The sequence below is a fragment of the Parasteatoda tepidariorum genome, chromosome 7, assembly GCF_982258835.1.
Source record: "Parasteatoda tepidariorum strain Cologne lab strain chromosome 7, Ptep-v5.0, whole genome shotgun sequence".
NCBI classification, from domain to species: Eukaryota; Metazoa; Arthropoda; class Arachnida; order Araneae; family Theridiidae; genus Parasteatoda; species Parasteatoda tepidariorum.
In genome coordinates this window covers 98597586-98617825 of record NC_141761.1, presented here as the reverse complement: position 1 = coordinate 98617825, position 20240 = coordinate 98597586, and the positions used below count along the sequence as shown (strand labels likewise).

At 31.0% G+C, this 20240-nt stretch overlaps 1 protein-coding gene across 6 annotated transcripts in view; it reads right to left on the bottom strand.

Moving 5' to 3' along the window:
- The window catches only part of LOC107450334 (alpha-2-macroglobulin-like protein 1), a 75987-nt gene extending 60407 nt beyond the window's left edge, over positions 1–15580 (bottom strand). For all 6 annotated transcript variants that reach the window (XM_016066099.5, XM_043047104.3, XM_016066097.5 and 3 more), the window contains exons 1-9: positions 15386–15580; positions 14830–14917; positions 12498–12673; positions 11007–11198; positions 9875–9930; positions 5866–5938; positions 4566–4682; positions 2685–2769; positions 1043–1160 (exon numbers count right to left, since the gene is read on the bottom strand). In XM_016066099.5, coding sequence (XP_015921585.3) covers positions 1043–1160; positions 2685–2769; positions 4566–4682; positions 5866–5938; positions 9875–9930; positions 11007–11198; positions 12498–12673; positions 14830–14897 — 885 coding nt within the window. In that variant the 5' untranslated portion in view covers positions 14898–14917; positions 15386–15580. The remainder of the gene's footprint in view (positions 1–1042; positions 1161–2684; positions 2770–4565; positions 4683–5865; positions 5939–9874; positions 9931–11006; positions 11199–12497; positions 12674–14829; positions 14918–15385) is intronic.
- Between the last annotated feature and the right edge of the window lie 4660 nt (positions 15581–20240).

Below are 20240 nucleotides of genomic sequence, written 5' to 3'. Positions count from 1 at the left end.
TTATCATCCATCAAACATCCGTGAAAGAGATGCATACGGAAGAGGCAGTGTCTGTGTTTGGGGAGGCATATCCTTAGGAGGGCGCACATACCTCCATGTCTTTCCAAGGGGAACCGTGAATGCTCAGGTTTATCGAGACAACATCCTTGATGCTTATGTGCGCCCATATGCCGGGGCAATTGGTGATTGCTTCCTGTTACAGGACGATAATGCAAGACCACACAGAGCTCGCATTGTTGATGATTATCTTCAACAGGAAACAATTACTCGCATGGAGTGGCCAGCTCGATCCCCGGACTTGAATCCTATCGAGCACGTTTGGGATGCTCTAGGGAGGCGTGTATCTGCCATCAATCCGCCCCCTCAGACCCTTGCCACGCTTGCAACTGCTTTACAAGAGCAATGGCTCTCACTTCCTATTGAACTGATAGACCGCATAATTGAAAGCATCACACATCGCTGTTTGTGCTGTATTGCTTCTAGAGGCAATCATATTCCATATTAAAGGTACTTTTTCTATTGCAAACCGATACTTCCAATTTGTTTATTTTATACATGTGCTAATTTCTATACTACTATTAATGTCTGATAATTTCTTTTTATGTTGTTTAATACCTTACTATGTGTTGTATATTGTGGGTAAGTTTCATAAAATTCCATGTGTAATTTCTTGAGTTATCGCGATTTTTGTGAATTTTCCTTAATTTATGATAACCAGTGTATATATATATTAACACATATTTTGATCTTTCTCAAACATACATAGAAAATAATTTTATTAATTTAGAAGTGCTTAGGTTACGCAATTTCTGACACTTATCAATAATGTTTAAAGCTTTCAGTGATTTGAGGGACCGGCAATAAATTACGGAGATAAAATCGTGTTTTTGTACACCCCATGCCAAAAAATGCAACAATACTTAATTTTTTAAACGTACGTTTTCTTTTGCTACATTTTTTGGCTTTGTGTTCAAAAATAGTATTTTCCCTTTCGTACGTTATTGTCGGTCTCTGATTACATGTTATAGAAAAATAACCTTACTTCTGTAGTTATCCTTTTCGTTGGTATCTTAGCATCATCGACATCTCTTTCGTAAAAGTATCTCTCTAAAGATGCATTTAAATTCAATGTACCAGATGCTGGTTCACCATATGTGTACCTAAAAACAGTTTTTAATATCCATATCAATTTGATTTAATATCTATCTATGAATAAGATTTTGTGGGGAATTCGGTGCAATGCAATGTTAAGCTACAATTATCAAATAGTTTAAAACATTCTTTTTGGTTAAATTCCTTGCTATCATTTGGTTGTTTTAATAGAGTTCTACGAAATGCATCTGATGTTAATATCTTGTGTTATTGAAGACAGAAGCATAATTGCAAAGTAAATTACGATTTATTTTAAATATTTTAATTTCTTGCTATTTTACACCATTTTAAAATTATTTTAATGTTAATGAAATGCATGCACCATTACTCCTTTTCAAAATAAGAACGAATTTCGAAAGAGTTGTTAATGTAGATTTCTTTCCATTAACATTAGAATTTATTATATGATAGAATAAAACAAACAAAAGTAAATACAAATATGACAGAAAAGCTTCCAAAATAAAAGAGTTGAAACTGTTTAAAAAACTTCATGCTTTTACAAAAATGTACAATATGAAAATACTTTGAAACGAGATGAAAGATTACTTGTATTTAAAGAAAAATAATAAAATGCACTTTAAAACAACAACTGGGGAATACAGATTGTGTGACTCAGAAAGAAAAACGAGAAGTACTTTACCAGAAGACCAGTACCATTATAACAGAGACTTTGTATTAGTTTGCATTTTATGTTTTTGAAAAATTTTACATTTACCTTAAAATTTCTATTTAGCAAACATCTAATCTCTTTCCTCCCTATTTTTTCTTTGCGTTCAACAACAACTGAAAAATGAGCTTATAAAGCAAAGATCTCGAGAGAGAAAGATTAATTTTCTTACATAATGAGTAAATAGAGATTTTATAAGGCAAAACCATTTTTGTGGTAAGTCTACAAACGAAAATGGGTGTTTTCTAACGTCAAATTTTGATTCAGTAGTTGGATATCTGAAGGTCATTTTCTCAGTCGTTAGAAAAACATAACTATATTGTCCCATTTAATTCGAAACAAAGTCGAGCATTCCTGCAGGAAGTCAAGAGGACAACAGTTTAAGGCTACGCAATTTCATAAACAACGTGGGGGTAATATGGTCAGTATTGACAAAATACCACCTTTATATCCTGTTCACACTTATCTCATACTGACCGAGCTTCAAGCTTCTGCCGTCTTCAAGTCGATACCATTGAGCTTTAAGCTGATGAGGCCCTAGTTTTCCCCAATGACAGTTTAGTGCTTTATCCACTGAGGGTAGCAGATATTATTGAATTTATATAAACATTTGAATTCAAAGTTTACAAGATTTTTTTTTTAAATGATAAAACGTTTTTCATCATAGTTTTAAGTTAAATGAGTTTTCTCAGAAGGATGTACTAACTAAATTAAATTGTGAAACTTTGTTTTAAAGATTATCAACACTTTTTTACGTGCTGAAAGAGAGTTTCAAATCATTAAAAAACGCATTTTAATCGATTTAAAGCAAATAGTATGTCCAGTTATTTAATTGAAATATAAGTTGCAGAATATTTCCACTTACTCCGCACAAACCGTAATTGGAATAGTCTTTGCGTTCGCCAAAACAAAAGATGGGAATTTTATGGTTACTTCAAACTTCGGTAACACTAAAATAGAAAGAATGAAAAGTGTATCAATATAATCAATTAAGATTTATTTTTAATTTAGTAACTCAGAGAATTAAAATTAGTTTCTTATAATCGATTGCTATTATTTTAGAATTAAATTTCTTTTCAGTGGTGAGTGAGGCTAGTTGATGATAAAAAGGTTCCCATTTAAAACGCACTTCCTGCTCATTTGAAACGGTATTTTTATTTATCTGAACCAGTGGTTCCCAATCAGGGGGCAATCGCCCTAAAGGGGGTGATATAGCTCCTCAACTGGGCAGGTGGGCGATGAGAATTCAAAGAAAAATTTCCAATTAATAATAATAAAGCCGTGATAACTCAGAAGATAGAGCGTTTGCCTTCAAATGAGGCTACCCGAGTTCGAATCTCAGCGATGACTGGTGGGTACGAACTCTCTACCCGACTCGGTTGGACCACAGTGCTGGCGTGAAATATCTTTAGTGGTAGACCGATCATGAGTTAGAACCCCCGTGTCATCAGACTTTCCTTTCCATACAACGCAAATGTGCTTTAGTTCAATCGAAAAATTCCTCCACGAAAAATTTCGAATTTTTCGAAAATCGAAAAATTTCTTCCAATACTTGATCCAGGAGTTCCCTTGTCTTCTGGATTGGGTTTAAAATTACAAGGCAACGGAGTTTAACATAAGTAGTCGTAAACCAGAAAAATTGGTTCGGCTGTTCAAAGACGGTTGCAAAACAAAAAATTAATAGCAATAAAAAAAGTCAGCGAATTGGTCCTCATTTGGGTTACGTCAGCATATTTAGTAGAAAGAAGATTTTGTTCGATCGTCCAGCTTTTCACAAAATAAAGAAGTATGTTGGGCATTCGCTTCAAAGGAGTCCTAAACTTAAATCTGATGAATATAAAGTCTGGTGTTTGGCAAGCTTTAACTAAAATCCACTAAGCACAAGGTAGTCAATGTCGAGGTAAAAATGAATAATTGAGTTTTCAAATTTTCAGATTTTTCGCACATTTTAGTTGTTAACCTTTTCAATTTTTCCAGATCACATTAAAAATTAAATTTAAAAAAATTTATTCTTGTTTCAATTATTTTGCTTCAAATAGTACCTCTTTTTGAAAAAATAAATAAAGGGATAAACCTTTTTTTTTTAAATTTCTAAAGTGACTGGATAAAGTTGTTTCAGGTATTATTTAGCATGTATTCAACTTTGTTGATTCTCACTTTCAACAATGCATAGTTTTTTTTAATCCAAAAGGAAAAAAAAGGGCGATAATTGTCAGCCAATTCCGTGAGGGGAGCTGTAGGCAACAAAAGGTTGGAAACTGCTGATCTAAACTATCACAGTTTAATGACAATTTCACGTTTTCTAGCACATGACCAGCCAGTCCATAACCGGAGGAGTTTCTAGGTCAATGACAATGTCACTGATGTGATGCTTTGCAATTCTTGATAAGTGGCCTATCTCACCCTTCAATTAGAACGTAAAATTCAAATGCGCATTATAATTTCAGAATCTTAGTAATCAGACACTTATATAAGTGAGGAAGTAACAAAAACGCTATCCTTATATTTTTAACACATCGGATAGCTCTTATGTTAGTTACATTTGCCACATCTTTTCATTAGGTAAGAATAGTTTTTGTAACTTTTACGTTCGGTAGTGTAAAATGAATCTCAATAAATATAACTGAATTTATCAGTTTGTTGTTTCCTGTCTTCAGAATAAAACAATTTTTAGCTCTTCATTCTTTGAAATGTTTATGACAATCTATGAAAATACTAAAAAAAAAAAAATAACATTATTATTTACCATATTCTTTAACATCAAAATTTGTTAGTTGATTAAATTTGTCCCCTGTATAGACTTTTATAGACCAACTGCCTAAAACAGGATCCTCTGTTAGCTGGAACTTGTTTTGAACCAAACCTAAATATTGAAAAATAAAATATAAAAAATACCTTTACAAAATGCATATTTTCGTAAAAAGATAAAAAAGGACTCATAAGACAATAAAAAACACCAGCTGAAGAAAAGTTGTTTGCTGAGGGAAAGTAAAAATTAGACACGTCTTCTTTTGAAAGCTTGACAAAATGACAACACTTTTCAAGCTATTGTGTGTCCCGCAGGGGACTGATCGTTAAGACACGGTTCCCAGCAGATCACCGAAGTCAAGCATCACTGGCTACGGTCAGTGTGCGGGTGGGTGACCCCTTGGATCAGTCTGCGTAGGGACCGAGGGTGTGCGGTATTGGTCCTCGTTGAACTGTGCTACCGTAAAGTGCTCGACTTCGCGCGCAGGTCGTCGGGCTACCAAAGCGGGGGTGCCATCCCTTCCGCAGAGGATCAAATTTGTGATGGCATGTCTTCGGATCATCCTCCGGGATGTTTCCCTGACCGCCGCCAATAGCCCATTGTGCAGCTCTTGTGCGACGTAAATTAACAACAACAACAAGCTATTGTGTACAGTTTCCAGCCGTGGAAGTAAGCTTAAATACTGTCATGAACGATAATACCTATGGACTAATAACTCTGGCGTCACAGTGACACTTCTCTAAAAGTTTCTACTTTCCCAATAGGCGTCTGCGCCCTCTACCGACAATTAAAGAAAACGGTTAGTTGATACAAAAAACTTGAATAGGTGACACTCTACTGTTTGTAATTTAGAGTCTTTGCCATATTTTTGTTTATTTCTGTATCATTACATTTGTATAATGAATTAATAATAATTTCTTATGATTTATAGAAAAAACTACATCATTGAATTGAATTTGGACCGATGATTCAGTTCATTATCAAACTCAGGGGAGACTAAGTCATCGTTTCCAAAAATATTTGTAACTGAAATAAATACTAATTAAATTTCATAAATCTTCCAATCGTTTATGAATCAATAAAGAACTTGCAAAAAAACAATGATTTATAATCTACCTCTCATTGTAATGAATGCATTATTTTTGAAAACATAAATTTTTGAAATTTGGTTTTTCGTTAATATTATCTCTTCAGTTTTAGTATTTAATTATTTTTCATTATAAACTTTTCAAATACACCTTCAAATTTTATTAACTAATTTTATTAAATTTTAGGAATTAATCCAAAAAATTCAAACCTTTTTCCAGATCCAAATTAGTATATTGGAATAACCTAGTTCCTTTTGGGTCTTCAACGTAAGCTATAGTTTTCTGTAAGAAATTTTATTAAAAATAAAATTATAATGTGTCAAATATAAAATAAATATATTATATGGGTCTCAAAAATATTATGATATAAACTTTTAAAATTATAAACTTTTAAAAATGCTTGAATGAAAACAGTTAAATTTTACTATTGAATTATACATTATATTGATCTCAAAACGATTTCAATTTCTGGAAGAATACTTGAGTGTATAAAGTTGCATGTAACTTTAAACATTAAGGTATGTAAGCATTAAGGTAAGGCATACCAGCGTTTTGTTTTTAATAATACCTTTGATATTGATGATTTTCATAACGTGATTTTCTTTTCTCGTTCAAGTTTTTATTTGGGAGCTCTAGAATATATATATATAGCTCATTTTTGACTAGAAGTAAAGTCATGCAGTGAACTGATCGTTAAGACCCGGCTCCCAGCTGTTCACCGAAGTTCACCGCGGGCTGATCAAGCATCACTGGCTGCAACCAGTGATGCTTGATCAGCCAGCGATGAGATCGAGGGTGTGCTGTATTGGTTAAACTTTTCTACAATAAAGTGTTCGACTTTGCACGCAGGTTGTCGGCCTACCGGAGCGGGGATGTCATTCCTCTTTCAGTGAATCAATATTGTGATGGCATGTCTTCGGATTTTCATCAGGGATGCTTCAAAGACCGTCGCCAATAGCCTATTGTGTAGCTTTAGTGCAACGTAAATAATTAAAAATCTTTCATGTCCTGCAGTGGACTGATCATTGAGACACGGTTCCCAACAGAACACCGAAGTTAAGCATCACTGGCTGCTGTCAGCGCGCGGGTGGGTGACCACTTGGATCAGTCTGCGTAGGGACCGAGGGTGTGTGGTATTGGTCCTCGTTAAACTGTTCGACCGTAAAGTGCTCGACTTCGCGTGCAGGTCGTCGTGCTACCGAAGCAGGGGTGCCATATCCTCTGCAGAGGATCAAAATTGTGATGTCATGTCTTCGGATCATCCTCAGGGATGTTTCCCAGACCGTCGCCAATAGCCCTTTGTGCAGCTCTAGTGCGACGTAAAAGAACTACAACAACAACAACAAAATCTTTCATGATACTTAATTCAAAAGCCTTTAATCGGCTCTTAGCTTATTGATCGAAAAATTTGATTGGGCCTCTATGGCCGAAAAATATTGCCCTATCACCAAAAATCTCTAAAGCCTAGAAGTTCAAATCCTATAGTAACTTCAAATATATTTTTTTGATATCCATCTATAATTTGTGCTATCTGTCCTTCAATTTGACAAGGGTCAATGAAGTTCCCTTTGTATTGAGCACAAAAGCACTTACATATATATGTGGGGTCTCTATTTACCAAGGGGTAGTGCCCTTCTGCCAATTGATCTGAAGCACAAAGGCAGCGGGTTCAAATTCCTTATGTTGTTCTGTTCTTCTCTCATTTGTGCTAACTGTTCTTATTGACTAGGGTTCATAAAATCGTTCATGGTATTGAAGGCATAAGTAAAGAATCCTCTTTGGGCAAGAAGTCTTGGCTATCCTCCAAACACTCTAAAATGGAGAGATAGCGGGTTCAAATCCCGCTATAAATATCGACGAATCTTTGTGATGTCCTTATCTGATTTATAATTTTTGTTCTTCAACTTGACAAGGTCATGTAAACTGCTCTTTGTAATGAGTAAAAAATCTGCTATGTATGTGCAATATTAAATACATAAATAAATAAATTGTCCAGTTAAGATTGAAATAATTTTTCCCTCGTTATAAGATTTTCCCCCATAGTTGCTAAGCAACATACTTGTCTGAAAAGAAAGTTCCCAGAAGAATACTTCTTATAATGTTTAGGGTTTAATATTGAAAAGCTCTAAGCAGGCTAAGGTGTAAAGCTATTGAAAATATTTCGTAACTGCTTGCTTTGATTTTATTACGGGGGTTCCATTGTTTTTCTTAGTGGCTAATTGAAAAATTCTGTTGAGTTCCTCAGAAGTAAGGAAATATCTTTTTAATCTGGAGTGTAACTGGAATTTTTTTTGCCTGTAATTAAATATTTATTGAGAGATGCAATTATTATTATTATTATTATTATTATTATTATTATATATATATGCTTGGAAATTGAAACAAGAGTTTCACTTGTGTATGTATAAGTATGATATTTTTAGACCTTGAACTTTGATATTCATATCTTAAATTCAAGCTTCATTGTCAATAATTATTAATTTTTCAATTTTCTGATAAACGTTTTAATGTTTACAAGCGTTTATTACCTACAATTTCTTGATCTTTTCCATATTTTTATTTGTTTTATGATTTTATTCTGATTATAGTTTTTTACACTTTAGTTTCATTTGCTATCAGAAACTGTAACAAAAAAAAAACCTAAAATAGATCTTCCATATAAAATTTAAAATAAAAATTATTTAAACTAAAGTTTGCATTGCACCAAATGAAAAGAAAGTGTAAATAGAAACTGTAAAAAAAAGCAAACATCAATTTTCATATCAAATTCAAAATGAAAATTATTTAAACTAAAGTTTGCATTGCATCAGAAGAAAAGAATCAAATTTAAATTTAGAAGTACTTAATTTATGAAGAAGCATAAATAAAGTAATTCTTACTATACTTTATATATGTAGAAAATGTCCTTTACTTAAAGTCTATTTATATATTTCCTATTTTGGTTAATTTGAGATATTAGGAATAATATTCGAATTACTGATAAAAAAATAAGATTATGAAATATTGATTAAATATTTTAAATTATTTTACTCTGCGCTTTAAGTAACATTATTGTGAAAAGAAAAATACATTATTACTTAAAATATTGAATTACTTTCTTTTGCATATTAAGAAGAAAGATTCTAATTATTGATAGCAATATTGTTGCAGCAATCTAAAATATTTTTATACAAAATATTGGATTATTCTAAATCGGAGTTTAGACACGACATCCGTATTATTGACATCATTTAATATTATAAAAAAATAAAGAAAAGCATTGCTACAAAAAATATTGTGTGATCCTATTTTGGATATTAGAACTAAGATTCGAATTATTGAAAGAAATATGATTATAACAAAATGTAAAATATTGTTGTACGAATTATTAAATTATGTTAGACGTAATTTTCAAAACGAGATTCTTATTATTGATATCATAGTTAATATGAAAGAAATGAAAATATTATTATTACGTAAAATATCTTTCCTGAATACTAGAATTACAATTTCAATATTTGATGGAATATTTAGTATAAAAAAAAATACTATTATTTCATGAAATGTTGTGTTATACTAACCTGGTCATTTGAATTAAGACTCTAATTATTGATAACAATTTTATTGTAACGAAATGCAGAATATCATTATATGAAATATTCTATTCTGAACCTGTACTATTCTAGACCGAAATGAGATTCTTACTATAGATAACATAGTTATAAGGAAAAAAATATATACTATTATTGCATAAAATACATATTATTGTATAAAATATATACTGTTATTGCATAAAATATATACTATTATTACATAAAATATTGTGTTATCGTAGCCTAGATATTAGAATTAAGATTTTAATTATTTGCAGAAATATGATTACAGCAGAAAGTAAAATATTATTATACTACATATTATAGTATTCTAGACTGAATTTTTGAAACGAGATTCTTATAACTGATAGTATAGTTATTATGAAAAAATAGAATACTATTATTGCTTAAAATACTGTATTATTCTAGTCTGAATATTAGAATTAGAATTCTTATTATTAAGATTCTTATTATTAATAACAATGTGATTAAGTTAGGGGCAAACTATTTCACGCTATTTATGGTGTGAAACTGGAGTATTCATATTAAAGTAAATCAATATCATAGTAAGGCGGTTCAAAAATCTAATACTTTTTTTTAAAAAAAATTTATAAATATGATTATTATGTAACGTAACAAAACTTACATTTGATTCCTTAAAGGGTTTCAGATCTTTATTTACTCTAAGAACTCTGAATTGCACTAAATGGAAACAAAAGATTTTTTTATTTGCAAATAGAAAGTCAGCGAACATGCAGATAAAGTGTTACTTACAACAATAACTATGTTATTTACTCTATAAAAATGGTTTTATGTAGGTAGATAAAATAAAAATTACCTAGACCTATGTTAGACATAAAAAGGTGTAAGCTTCAAAGGTCAATCGTTTTCTTACGGTGGAAGAACAATAAATATATTACATGCAGAAAAAAACCTATAGCTTCCAGATGCTTATGATTATAATGAAATTATATAATCAAAACAGCACAAATATAATAATTTATTTACACGTTATAGTCAAATTGAGTATATCTTCAAAGTTTTCACTATTTCAAGATAAAAAATTGAAATTGAAGGTTGTTCTGAGCATCAATCCAATTTCAGTTATTTTTTGACAACTGCTATCAGAATTTATATCGCCATTTTATTGTAAATATTAAAATTACTATTGTTTCTTAAGCGAGTCAAGCGAAATTTATCGCAATATTATTTCCAGTTTAAAATTTTATCGCAAACTAGTAAGACATTTTTTTCTATATTACTCCGTTTTTCAGTAAACTAAAAAGGAGAAAAAGTGTCAGACATGAAACGAACAACATAGGGTGCACCCCTTTTGAAAGACGTAGGGGAATTAACGGGTGGTATACCCTCTATATTTTCATTTTAGAACTATCAAAGACGAAATTATTAACTTTATAGTTCACAGGTAAGAACCCTTGCATTCAATAGTTCACGTAGATTTATAAATTGTTTATTTTTATCATTCAATTGTAGAACACAAATTATTTTTTTAAATTTTTTTCCAATGACCACCTTGCGTCATACAGGCATTTGAAGGGCAGATTTGTAGGTCACTCTTTCAGGGGCAGCTTATTAGGTGGGCCAACAGTGCTCCCACAGTAAGGACAGATAGTACAGAGACGGAAAGAACATCCATGCCTTGCCCAGGATTAGAACCCAAAACCTTTCCGAAGCAAAGCCAGTTCCCTGACCCCTACACAGGCCGGTAGACAGAACACAAATTATAGTAATAATGAGACAGTTAAGTACTCCAATACCTGTTTCTCCTGGTTTGTAAAGGGGTTTGTCAGTTTGAATTATTACAATACTCCGCGTAGGTTTGTGCAGAGCTACAGTGTCACTACCAGATATTTTTTGGTCACCAAAAGTCCCGTTAATCTGTATTCTTCCGGAAAAGACATGCACATCTTGAAGATCAAAACGCACATTTAGAATAGCTTCTGTTTCACCTAGAAAATAATTTATTTTCATTTAAAATAGCTTCTGATTCACCTTGGAATATAATTTTAATTTAAAACAGTTTTATGATCACCTAGAATACAATTTTCATTTAGGACATTTTTCTATTCACCTTAGAATATAATTTTCACTTAGAACAGTTTCTGGTTTACCGAGAATATAGCTTTAATTTTTCAGTTAGTATCTTATCTTCAGGTAGTATCTTTAGTTCTATCATATGTTTATAAGGTTTATCATACGTAAATAAGAATTTCTAATTATTCAGACCTTGATTTAACGAATTAATCATAATTAGAAGTATAAAATTTACACATTTTACCCTTTTTACCTTTCTATTCAGAATTTTATATCTTCACATACAGGTAATTTTAGCTGCGTTAGTTCATTGAATTTATTTGCCAGAAATTCATTTTCATGTTCCGTAATAACCAGCAAGGTACATTTTCAGAATCCTTAACTGTACTACCAAAAATCTAAACATGTTATGTATCACGAACTAAATCTATTGAAATACAATGAATCACTACTGAAGGAGACGTGCCAAACACATCAAAACCTTTAAAACTGTCGGCAGAAATCGTGAAAAGTGGAATGGTGATTATTGGAAACACCTCCTAGTTACACGAGGCACTCAAACTGGTTTCGATGTTTTCAGTTACGTTTGATTTCTTCAAACAGCAGAGATTGCATTCTCTTATTTTCTTTTTTGCCCTATTAATGATGCTACGAATCTTGAATTAAAAAGCTTTGAAATATAAAACTTAAAACGGAATTAATCAATTTGACAAATAAACACTTCCATTAACAAGCTATCTCTAAGCTCGTTTAATTGTGTTCATAATTATATTCAGGGTGTGAAGTAAAGACAAATTTATAAATATATTAAAAGACAAGGATAACAACATAGTAAAAACACTTGGGTCACGAACTAAGTTTCAGTCGAGAAAAAAATCATAAGCGCTATCCAAATCTTGACAATTCACTATTAAAAATGGCTGAAACCTGTTTGATTGCAAGTGGGAGCAGTGATCAATTAAAATACGATTAGTTGTCACACTATCAATTCCAACCTCCCGAACAAACTGATTTACATGTTTTGTGAGTTCACTTACCTAAATTGTGATTTGTCGGATTTTGATAGCGTTTTTGACTTCCTCTCTCTTAAATATTAATTGTCTTCACCACTGCAATATACTTTATTGTCTTCATTTTTGAGCAAGGTTTTAAGAAATAATGTATATTGAAATTAGCCCGCACGGAACACCTTACATAGTAAAAAAATATTGTACCTTCAGAAATTTCGAATTTCTTGGAAAAAGCTATAGTCTCATTGTCACTACTGTAATCAATCTTGTTGAAGACTTGGACCTTCAGTGTCCCAGCATTCAAAGATCCAAATCGTCGGAAAATTACTTCATTGTTTGCTCCAATTCTCAATGTTCTTGGGCTCATGAAAATGTAACCACTGCATAAAAAAGGATTTATGTAAAACGTAAATTATTATTTATTAGTATGCTTTAACAGAAAACAGTAAAAATAACGTAAACTAATATTTCTTAGTAAAACCTGAAAAGTAAGAGATGATGTGATTTTTACTTAGTAATTTATAGCGTAGAGAAAATAGAAAACGCATAAATATGATAACACGTTTTTAACAAAATTTAATTAATTAAAATTGGTTAAACGTTTTTATTTATTTTTTACTCTTACATAAAAATAATAAATTTTAATTTTTAGCATTTTTTGCATCTCGTAGAATACTTTTATAGAGCATTTCCATACATATTTGTCATGAAACAATATCTACTAGTATTAAATAGTAAAATATTTATTACTAGTAGACAGTCAGAAAACAGTCTATAATGTTATTGGATTCGAACGTCTTATATTTCTTATATTTTTTGTTATTAAAAACTCATATCAACGAGCATAAATCTAATTTTTTCATAAGCAGTCACTTACGAACAGGCAAAAAATCTTAAAGCACTACTTTTTTAGAGAAAGAAATTGTACCACATCGTCGATGACCTTTTTTTTAATCTAGATATAGCTCAAAATATGCGTTTGAGAAAATTGTCCAAACTTAAGATGTGTGTTTAAGAAAATGGACGCAGCTCGAAATGCGTGTTTAAGAAAATGGACGCAGCTCGAAATGCATGTTTAAGAAAATTAACAGAGTTCAAAATGCGTGTTTAAGAATTTAGACGTAGATCAAAATGCGTGTGTAAGAAAAAGGGCATATTTTTTTTTCAAAAAAATGGACATAGCATTTGATCACACTTTTCTAACTTCTTTTATGAAAATGTTTCTTTTTTGAATAAAAAATTGTATAAATGTATCCAAGTAAATGCATTATGTTATGTTGTATTTTTGCTTAAATCAATAATTATATATTTTTTATAATTAATGTTTTAATTTTATTTTTTAAATTAGTATTTTAGTTTTATTTTTTAAATTAGTATTTTAATTTTATTTTTAAATTAGTATTTAGATAGTTAATTTAAATTTAATATTAAAAATTGTAATTTTGGATGTGCGCGTTTTCGTAAACACGCGTTATGAGCTCTGTCTATTTTTCTAAACACTTATGTTGAGCTATGTCTATTTTTCTAAACACTTATTTTGAACTATGTCTATTTTTCTAAATACTTATTTTGAGGTATGCCTATTTTTCTAAACACGCATTTTGAGCTATACCCAGAATAAAATTTCCTGGACGAAATAATGTCTGGTATATTAGACGCTAGATTGTCAAGATAATATTAAATAATGCATTAAATTTTAAGGATTGTGAGTTCGATAAAAATTTTTTAACAATAATCTGTCTTACTAAGTAGCAGGCGTTAAATAAAGATGATTTTTAATATGATGAGAATTATAATGATTTATCCTAAATTTCTTTATTTAATTAAATTTTATTAAAGGTTGAATTAAATAAAGAGATAAATTTTATAGATTTTTAATTTATTTTAACGATATTCAATTTATTTAATGAAACAAAGATTAGATTAAATTAAATACAGTTAACTTTCAATATGCTGAAAATTATTTTGATCTTCAGCAAAATTTAATAAAAGAAAACAAGTTTTTTAAAAAATTTGAATTCTAAATCTGTTTCTAGTTCAAGTTATATAGATAAAATTCAGTAAAATTGATAAGTTTTATAAAGATGTGTGTTAAAATTGTGTTGGGATTAAATTGTGTTTTTAACAAAGTTGCAAATCTTTAATAGTAATTGTTTTTTGAAAGCATAACTTCTGCTTTTTGTCTGTAAGCTTCGCTATTGCATGTCCTTTATGTTTATTTAAAGTTTTTAATTTTAATAATTTATCAACTAAAAATTTTAATGAAGAATGAGCTTCAAAGATTTTAAAAAGTTATTTGGGATTTTATCATTTTTCGCTAGAACACATTTCAAATGGGTTTAACTTAATAGCGAGTGAAGGCTTGTAAAGCAAACATATAAGATTGTGAAGAAACCTAGGAGGGTTGGAGAATGACAGTGAACATAGGGAGATCTAGCTAATAACATACTAAATTGTTTATTTATACCAAATTGTTATTGTAATACCAAGCATGGCAAAGGTTTTGTTAACAAATATACGTTAAAGAGGCACTTACTCTTGATCTTGTGAAAAACAGATTGCAAGAAATGAGAAGAATGCAACAAAGATAAATAAACAATGCATCTTGATGGCACTTTAATAAGCTGAAAAAAATTGTGCAATAAAATTATAGATTAAATAATACATGTTAAGATAAGTTTTATTAAGTTTAAGTTTTAAAAATTTAGAGAATTTCGAAGTATTACAAACTGATTCGTATTTCAAACCAAACAAATATTTATAAAATACGTAAATTCGGTAAATTGTAGCTCTTTATCTTTCGATTTTTTTAATAGTTACAGTTTGTTCTAATTTTTTGGACAGTTTTTCATTTCAAAAATCAAACTGATTTTGTTCTTGCTGTTGTCGATATTAGGCTGTAATAAACCGAGTCAACAAAATGAAGAATTCCGATGATTATTCTAAAATTTGCATGCAACAGTATTCTAAAATTAAATTCAGCTTTCCATGTTCTTGCCATACAGCTACAATTCCACCACCCAACAATTAAAATTATTTGAGTTATTCTTAGCAATTAAAATTATTTGAGTAATATTTATAAATGTACTTACCTTAGAAGATATTATAAGTAAAAGAAGTAGAACATATCTTAGAACATGAAAAGCAATTTTAGCAAGAGAGATCAAAAATGCGAATAAGTGATTTTTATACTTTTTCACGACCAGCTGAAACCTCAGGAATAAGAGCAACGCAAATAAAATTTTAGATTTAAATGGAATTACGGATATACTGAACGAAATCATGATAGAGAACTGGATTTAGTAACCGCAATTTATTTTCACTTAAGCGATAAAATCTATTAAATTGATTTATGTCATTGAATTATTATGGAATGTGTGTTTCACTTAGCATTTATATAATATGCATGACGGAAAATAACGTTGCAAAATGGCATAACTGATTTTACTGTGACAGCCTACTTATTACATTGATTTCTGACTGTTTGTCCAGCTTTGTCTCTGCGTTATAAAATTATGATTACTTGATTGATAATGGAATTGATTGATTTTCCTTTTTATTTATTCTTTATCTTTCTTTTTTATTTCATCGTTACTCATTCTTTTTTTATTACAGAAAGGATGTTTAAAAATAACACTTTTTTATATGATCCTCATTTGACATTAAAAGTAAAAATGTAAAACATGCCCAAAAAAAGAAAGGGAGAAGAAAGTAATGTATGAAATATATTTGAATGTATGAATGTAGGAAATTTCATTTTCATAATCAACTATTGACGAATAGTTGATTATAAAAATGAATATAATCCAATTGGCTCGTTATGAACAAGTTAATTATAGTTCAATTTTATGGCCAACATTTGTAAGTTGTTTTTAAACTACCATAGTTTTATAATCAACTACTTAAAGACTTTCTTTTCACAAATCCAGTTTTGCCACCAGCAGATGAAATGGTTTTTAAACCTGTTCAAATTCATAGCCAAAAATTGAAATGATTTTTAACCAACAATTGAAATGTTTTGAATTCAATATTTTTAACTTTTGAAACTATCTTGAAAGATTTATTAACTAACTAACTTGATTAAACTAACTTGTAAGATTTATTCTTATCAAACCAATTTTATAACTGTCATTTAATAGGTTTTAATAAGCCAACTCAGTTTCTTAACGGGAGAAAAAAGTTTGAAACTTTTCAACTTAATAACAAAAATTGGAAAACGTCTTTTAACCAGTTTATTCCAAAATGTGAAATTTTTTTCATTAGTTCAATGCGAACCGTGGTGGCTCGGAGGATAGAGCGCTCTTCTCCCAATGAGGTGAACTGGGTCCGAATCCCGGAAATGGGCTGGTCGATACGAATTCCGCATTCGGCTTCCACCGACCACTGTGCTGACGTAAAATATCCTCAGTGGTAGAAGGATTAGGGGTTAGAGTCCTTCTGCCGTCAGGCTAACCGCGGGAGGTTTTCGTGGTTTTCCTCTTCATGTAATGCAAATGTGGGTTAGTTCCATCAAAAAAGTCCTCCACGAAGGCAAATTTCTCCCAATACTTGATCCTGGAGTTCCCTTGTCTTCTGGATTGGGTTCAAAATTACAAGACTATGGAGTTGAACATTAGTTGTCGCAAACGAAGAATTGGGTCGACTATTCAACGGCTGTTCTAAAATAAAATAAACTTTCTCAATGCCGATGTATCAGTTATCGAAGGCACCGAGCTGTCATTTTGAAAGGACTCAACCCTCTTGAAGCTCATGCAGCTTCAGATAATTGAATACGATCTTATGTGGGCGGTAAGGGTAATATATGCACAATTCTGACTACATCACAATAACTATTATGTCGGTCACGGGTTGTTGTGGGAATTCTTCACTTATTTTGTGCACTTTAATTCTTGTGTTAGAAAATGAAAAACTTTTTTAGAGTATTTTAAAAGAATTGTGATACAGTCTAAACGTAGACCAATGAACAAAAGTGTTAAAAAAACATATTGATTAGCTTTGTTATATTTTAGCAACGATATTGATGGGCTGATATTTAAGTTTTAATAGATGTTGTTGATCATTTTACGTTTAGATCTAAAAACGCGTGATTTTGGGAACGCTTTTAAAATAAATGACGCCCGGTGGCTGAGCGGTAGTGCTTCGCGCTGTCGTGGCACAGGTCCCTGGTTCGATCTTCGGGCCGGGCAAGGTTGACTCAGCCTTTCATCCCTTCAGTAGGTCGATAAATGAGTACCAAGCATGCTTGGGAACTAAACACTGAGGATTCCGCGTAAGGCTGATCACCTGACCGGAACATCTGCTCCTGCACCCCAGAGCCCAAGGTCAAGAAAACTGAGATGGGCACAGTAGGCCTTGGCCCTCTATGGGCTGTCGCACCGCTGAGTTTAGTTTAGTTTTAGTTTAAAATAAAAAGGGAAGGTTTTTTTTTAAAAAAAGCCTACTAACTGCTATTGGCGAAGTATACGGGATAGATATAGATATGGCGAAGTAAACAAGAACAGTATAGAAATCGGCCAGCAAGTGAGAAGAACTCAGATAGAATAATTCAGAAATAATTGCTCGGTCACCTGTACAGTCCCGATCCAATATTATAATACCATAATATTTCTGAAAATAGTATGCTTATATATAGTATAATATTAACACTAAAAACATCAACAATAGCGCTTTTTAAAAATGATGATCATAGCGTTGAACTCAATAACGTCACAGTAATGGCCTCTAAGTTGGTAACAACGCTAAAATAGAAATCTACCTCAGCTTCCTATACTAATAATGTTCATTCTCTTATCCATACTTAAATGGATCAGAAAATGATTCTCTTATCCACTAATGAAAATTCATTCTCCTATCGCCATTTAAAAAAAGAGTGTGTTTAATTCTGCGTTATAGTAGCACATTAGTTCCATTAAATGTTGTTCAATAATGAAAATAGGAAGATTTTTTTTTATGTTTGTCTACTTTTTTTGTTTGTCTATTAGAAAGTATCACAAAATCTCAATTATTGAAATCATTTATTAGACGGCGCACACATTCTTTAATCATTCTGTTATCCAATCACTTTTTTCTGGTGAATAATACAAGCATTGGCAGTTTTTTTTCCCAAGAGCAATCAAAAAGCCACACTTTAAGTACCATACTATAAGAGACAAAAACTATAATTTTAAACTGTGTATCATAGTGCCGTGAAGAATTATCTAGGCTTGAAAGAGAAAAAAAAATTAAAAGTTTTTTAAAGTTCGAAATTTTGGCGAGGTTTTCCACCTGATGGAAAGATAACATTGAGTAATTCTCACAATTTGTAAACTGTTATGAACTCAAATATGCAGCATCGGAGGAATTTGTTTTTTTTTAAGTACTCTAAAATCATATCACAAATTCTTTTTTTTTCTTCACAAAACTGTGACTTTCCTTTATATTAATTTGTGCCCTTTTCAGAACCGGCACAAAAAGCGCTGGCTAAACTAAACCTAAAAGTCAAAAATAACTGTTCAAGAAAATTATGATTTTGAAAACAGCATATTCTTCGCAAAAAGGCGTATTTCATGAAACGATTGTCTTCGAAATACAACCTTAAGAACACAAATAATATATAGACTCGCCATTGTTCATAGATCAGAGAGTGCCTTCTCACGGGTTACCATTAACGAGAAATCTGACAGTTCGAATGTTGTGACATTTTTTTTAATTCCCCCACTGCGCAGTTTTGCAGTCCTGACGTTGTGACGTTCTTCTCCTATCGCCGTGCCTATTGTGCAGTCTATGCTCGTTCTTATGTTCTTTCTTCGAGGAGGTGTAGCACATATGCGCTTAGAATTATAATTATCGTCTTCATTTTCCAAAAAGTCCCCGAGTCAAGCTGTGTTGCGGGTAAATTGCGGGGTCTGTAATTTATGTAATTCTTTTGTTGAAAAAATAATAGAAGTAACATTGAGAAAAAAGCGAAGATTAGCGGAATGATGATGAAAGATTTTTATAGTTTAACTAATATCTGGAATATTACTTTTTATAGCAATGCATTCTTATTTGTACTAGTTATTTTTAGGATTAATAAAACGGAATTGGTTATGCAGATGGACGTCTTTTGGTATGATAGGAATTTATCTTAAAGCGTAAAACCTTTACTAGACATGCAAGGTCAATCTTAAGCTCGAAACTATATTGGGGAAGAAAATAATCATATTCTATTCATATCTGAATTATTTTACTACTTTTTTAACTAAAGATTCTCTATTTAAATGTTAATCTTATTATTTAATGGCTTAAAATTTATTTCCTTTTACTATTTCCATCAAATATTAAATGTCAGTCATTGTATGCTGGGAACAATCAAATAACAGTTATTATCATCAAAGATACTGAAATAAAGCTGTATTTTATGATAGAGACAGCACAAATATGTACATGCATTATTTTGTTTATTATCTGCTACATTTATTGTTATTTTATCGCTAAGTATTCAGTATAAGGTAAAACATTTATACTTTATAGTTTCATAAGTATAACTTTATAGTTTTATAATATATAAGTTTTTATAATTTGGAAAAAAAAACTCCTCAGTAGTTAGATATAACTTTTTTTAAGCTTTGTTTTATTGGACTGAGCATTTTTTTTCTTCATATTATCTGTTGAGAAATAAAGATGAAGACATTTAATATTTGAACGGTTTGTGTTCATTTTTCACAAAAATGGTCATCGGATCGCCATGTGTTGCATTTTGAAGATTTGACTAATCAATAACGGGCTAACTCGGTTCTCCCCGAGAGTTATGACGCAATGAAGATTGTCCATGCTGAAAAAAAAACCGTTCCTTCCCGTCATGAAATTCGTTTCTGATCAGAATGAGATTTCATGGGCAAAACCCATTCTCCTTTTTCTTTCGTTTTTTTTTTTTATTTTTTTGATAAGATGTTCAGTAATAAAATTCTAAATTTACTCATTTTTGAC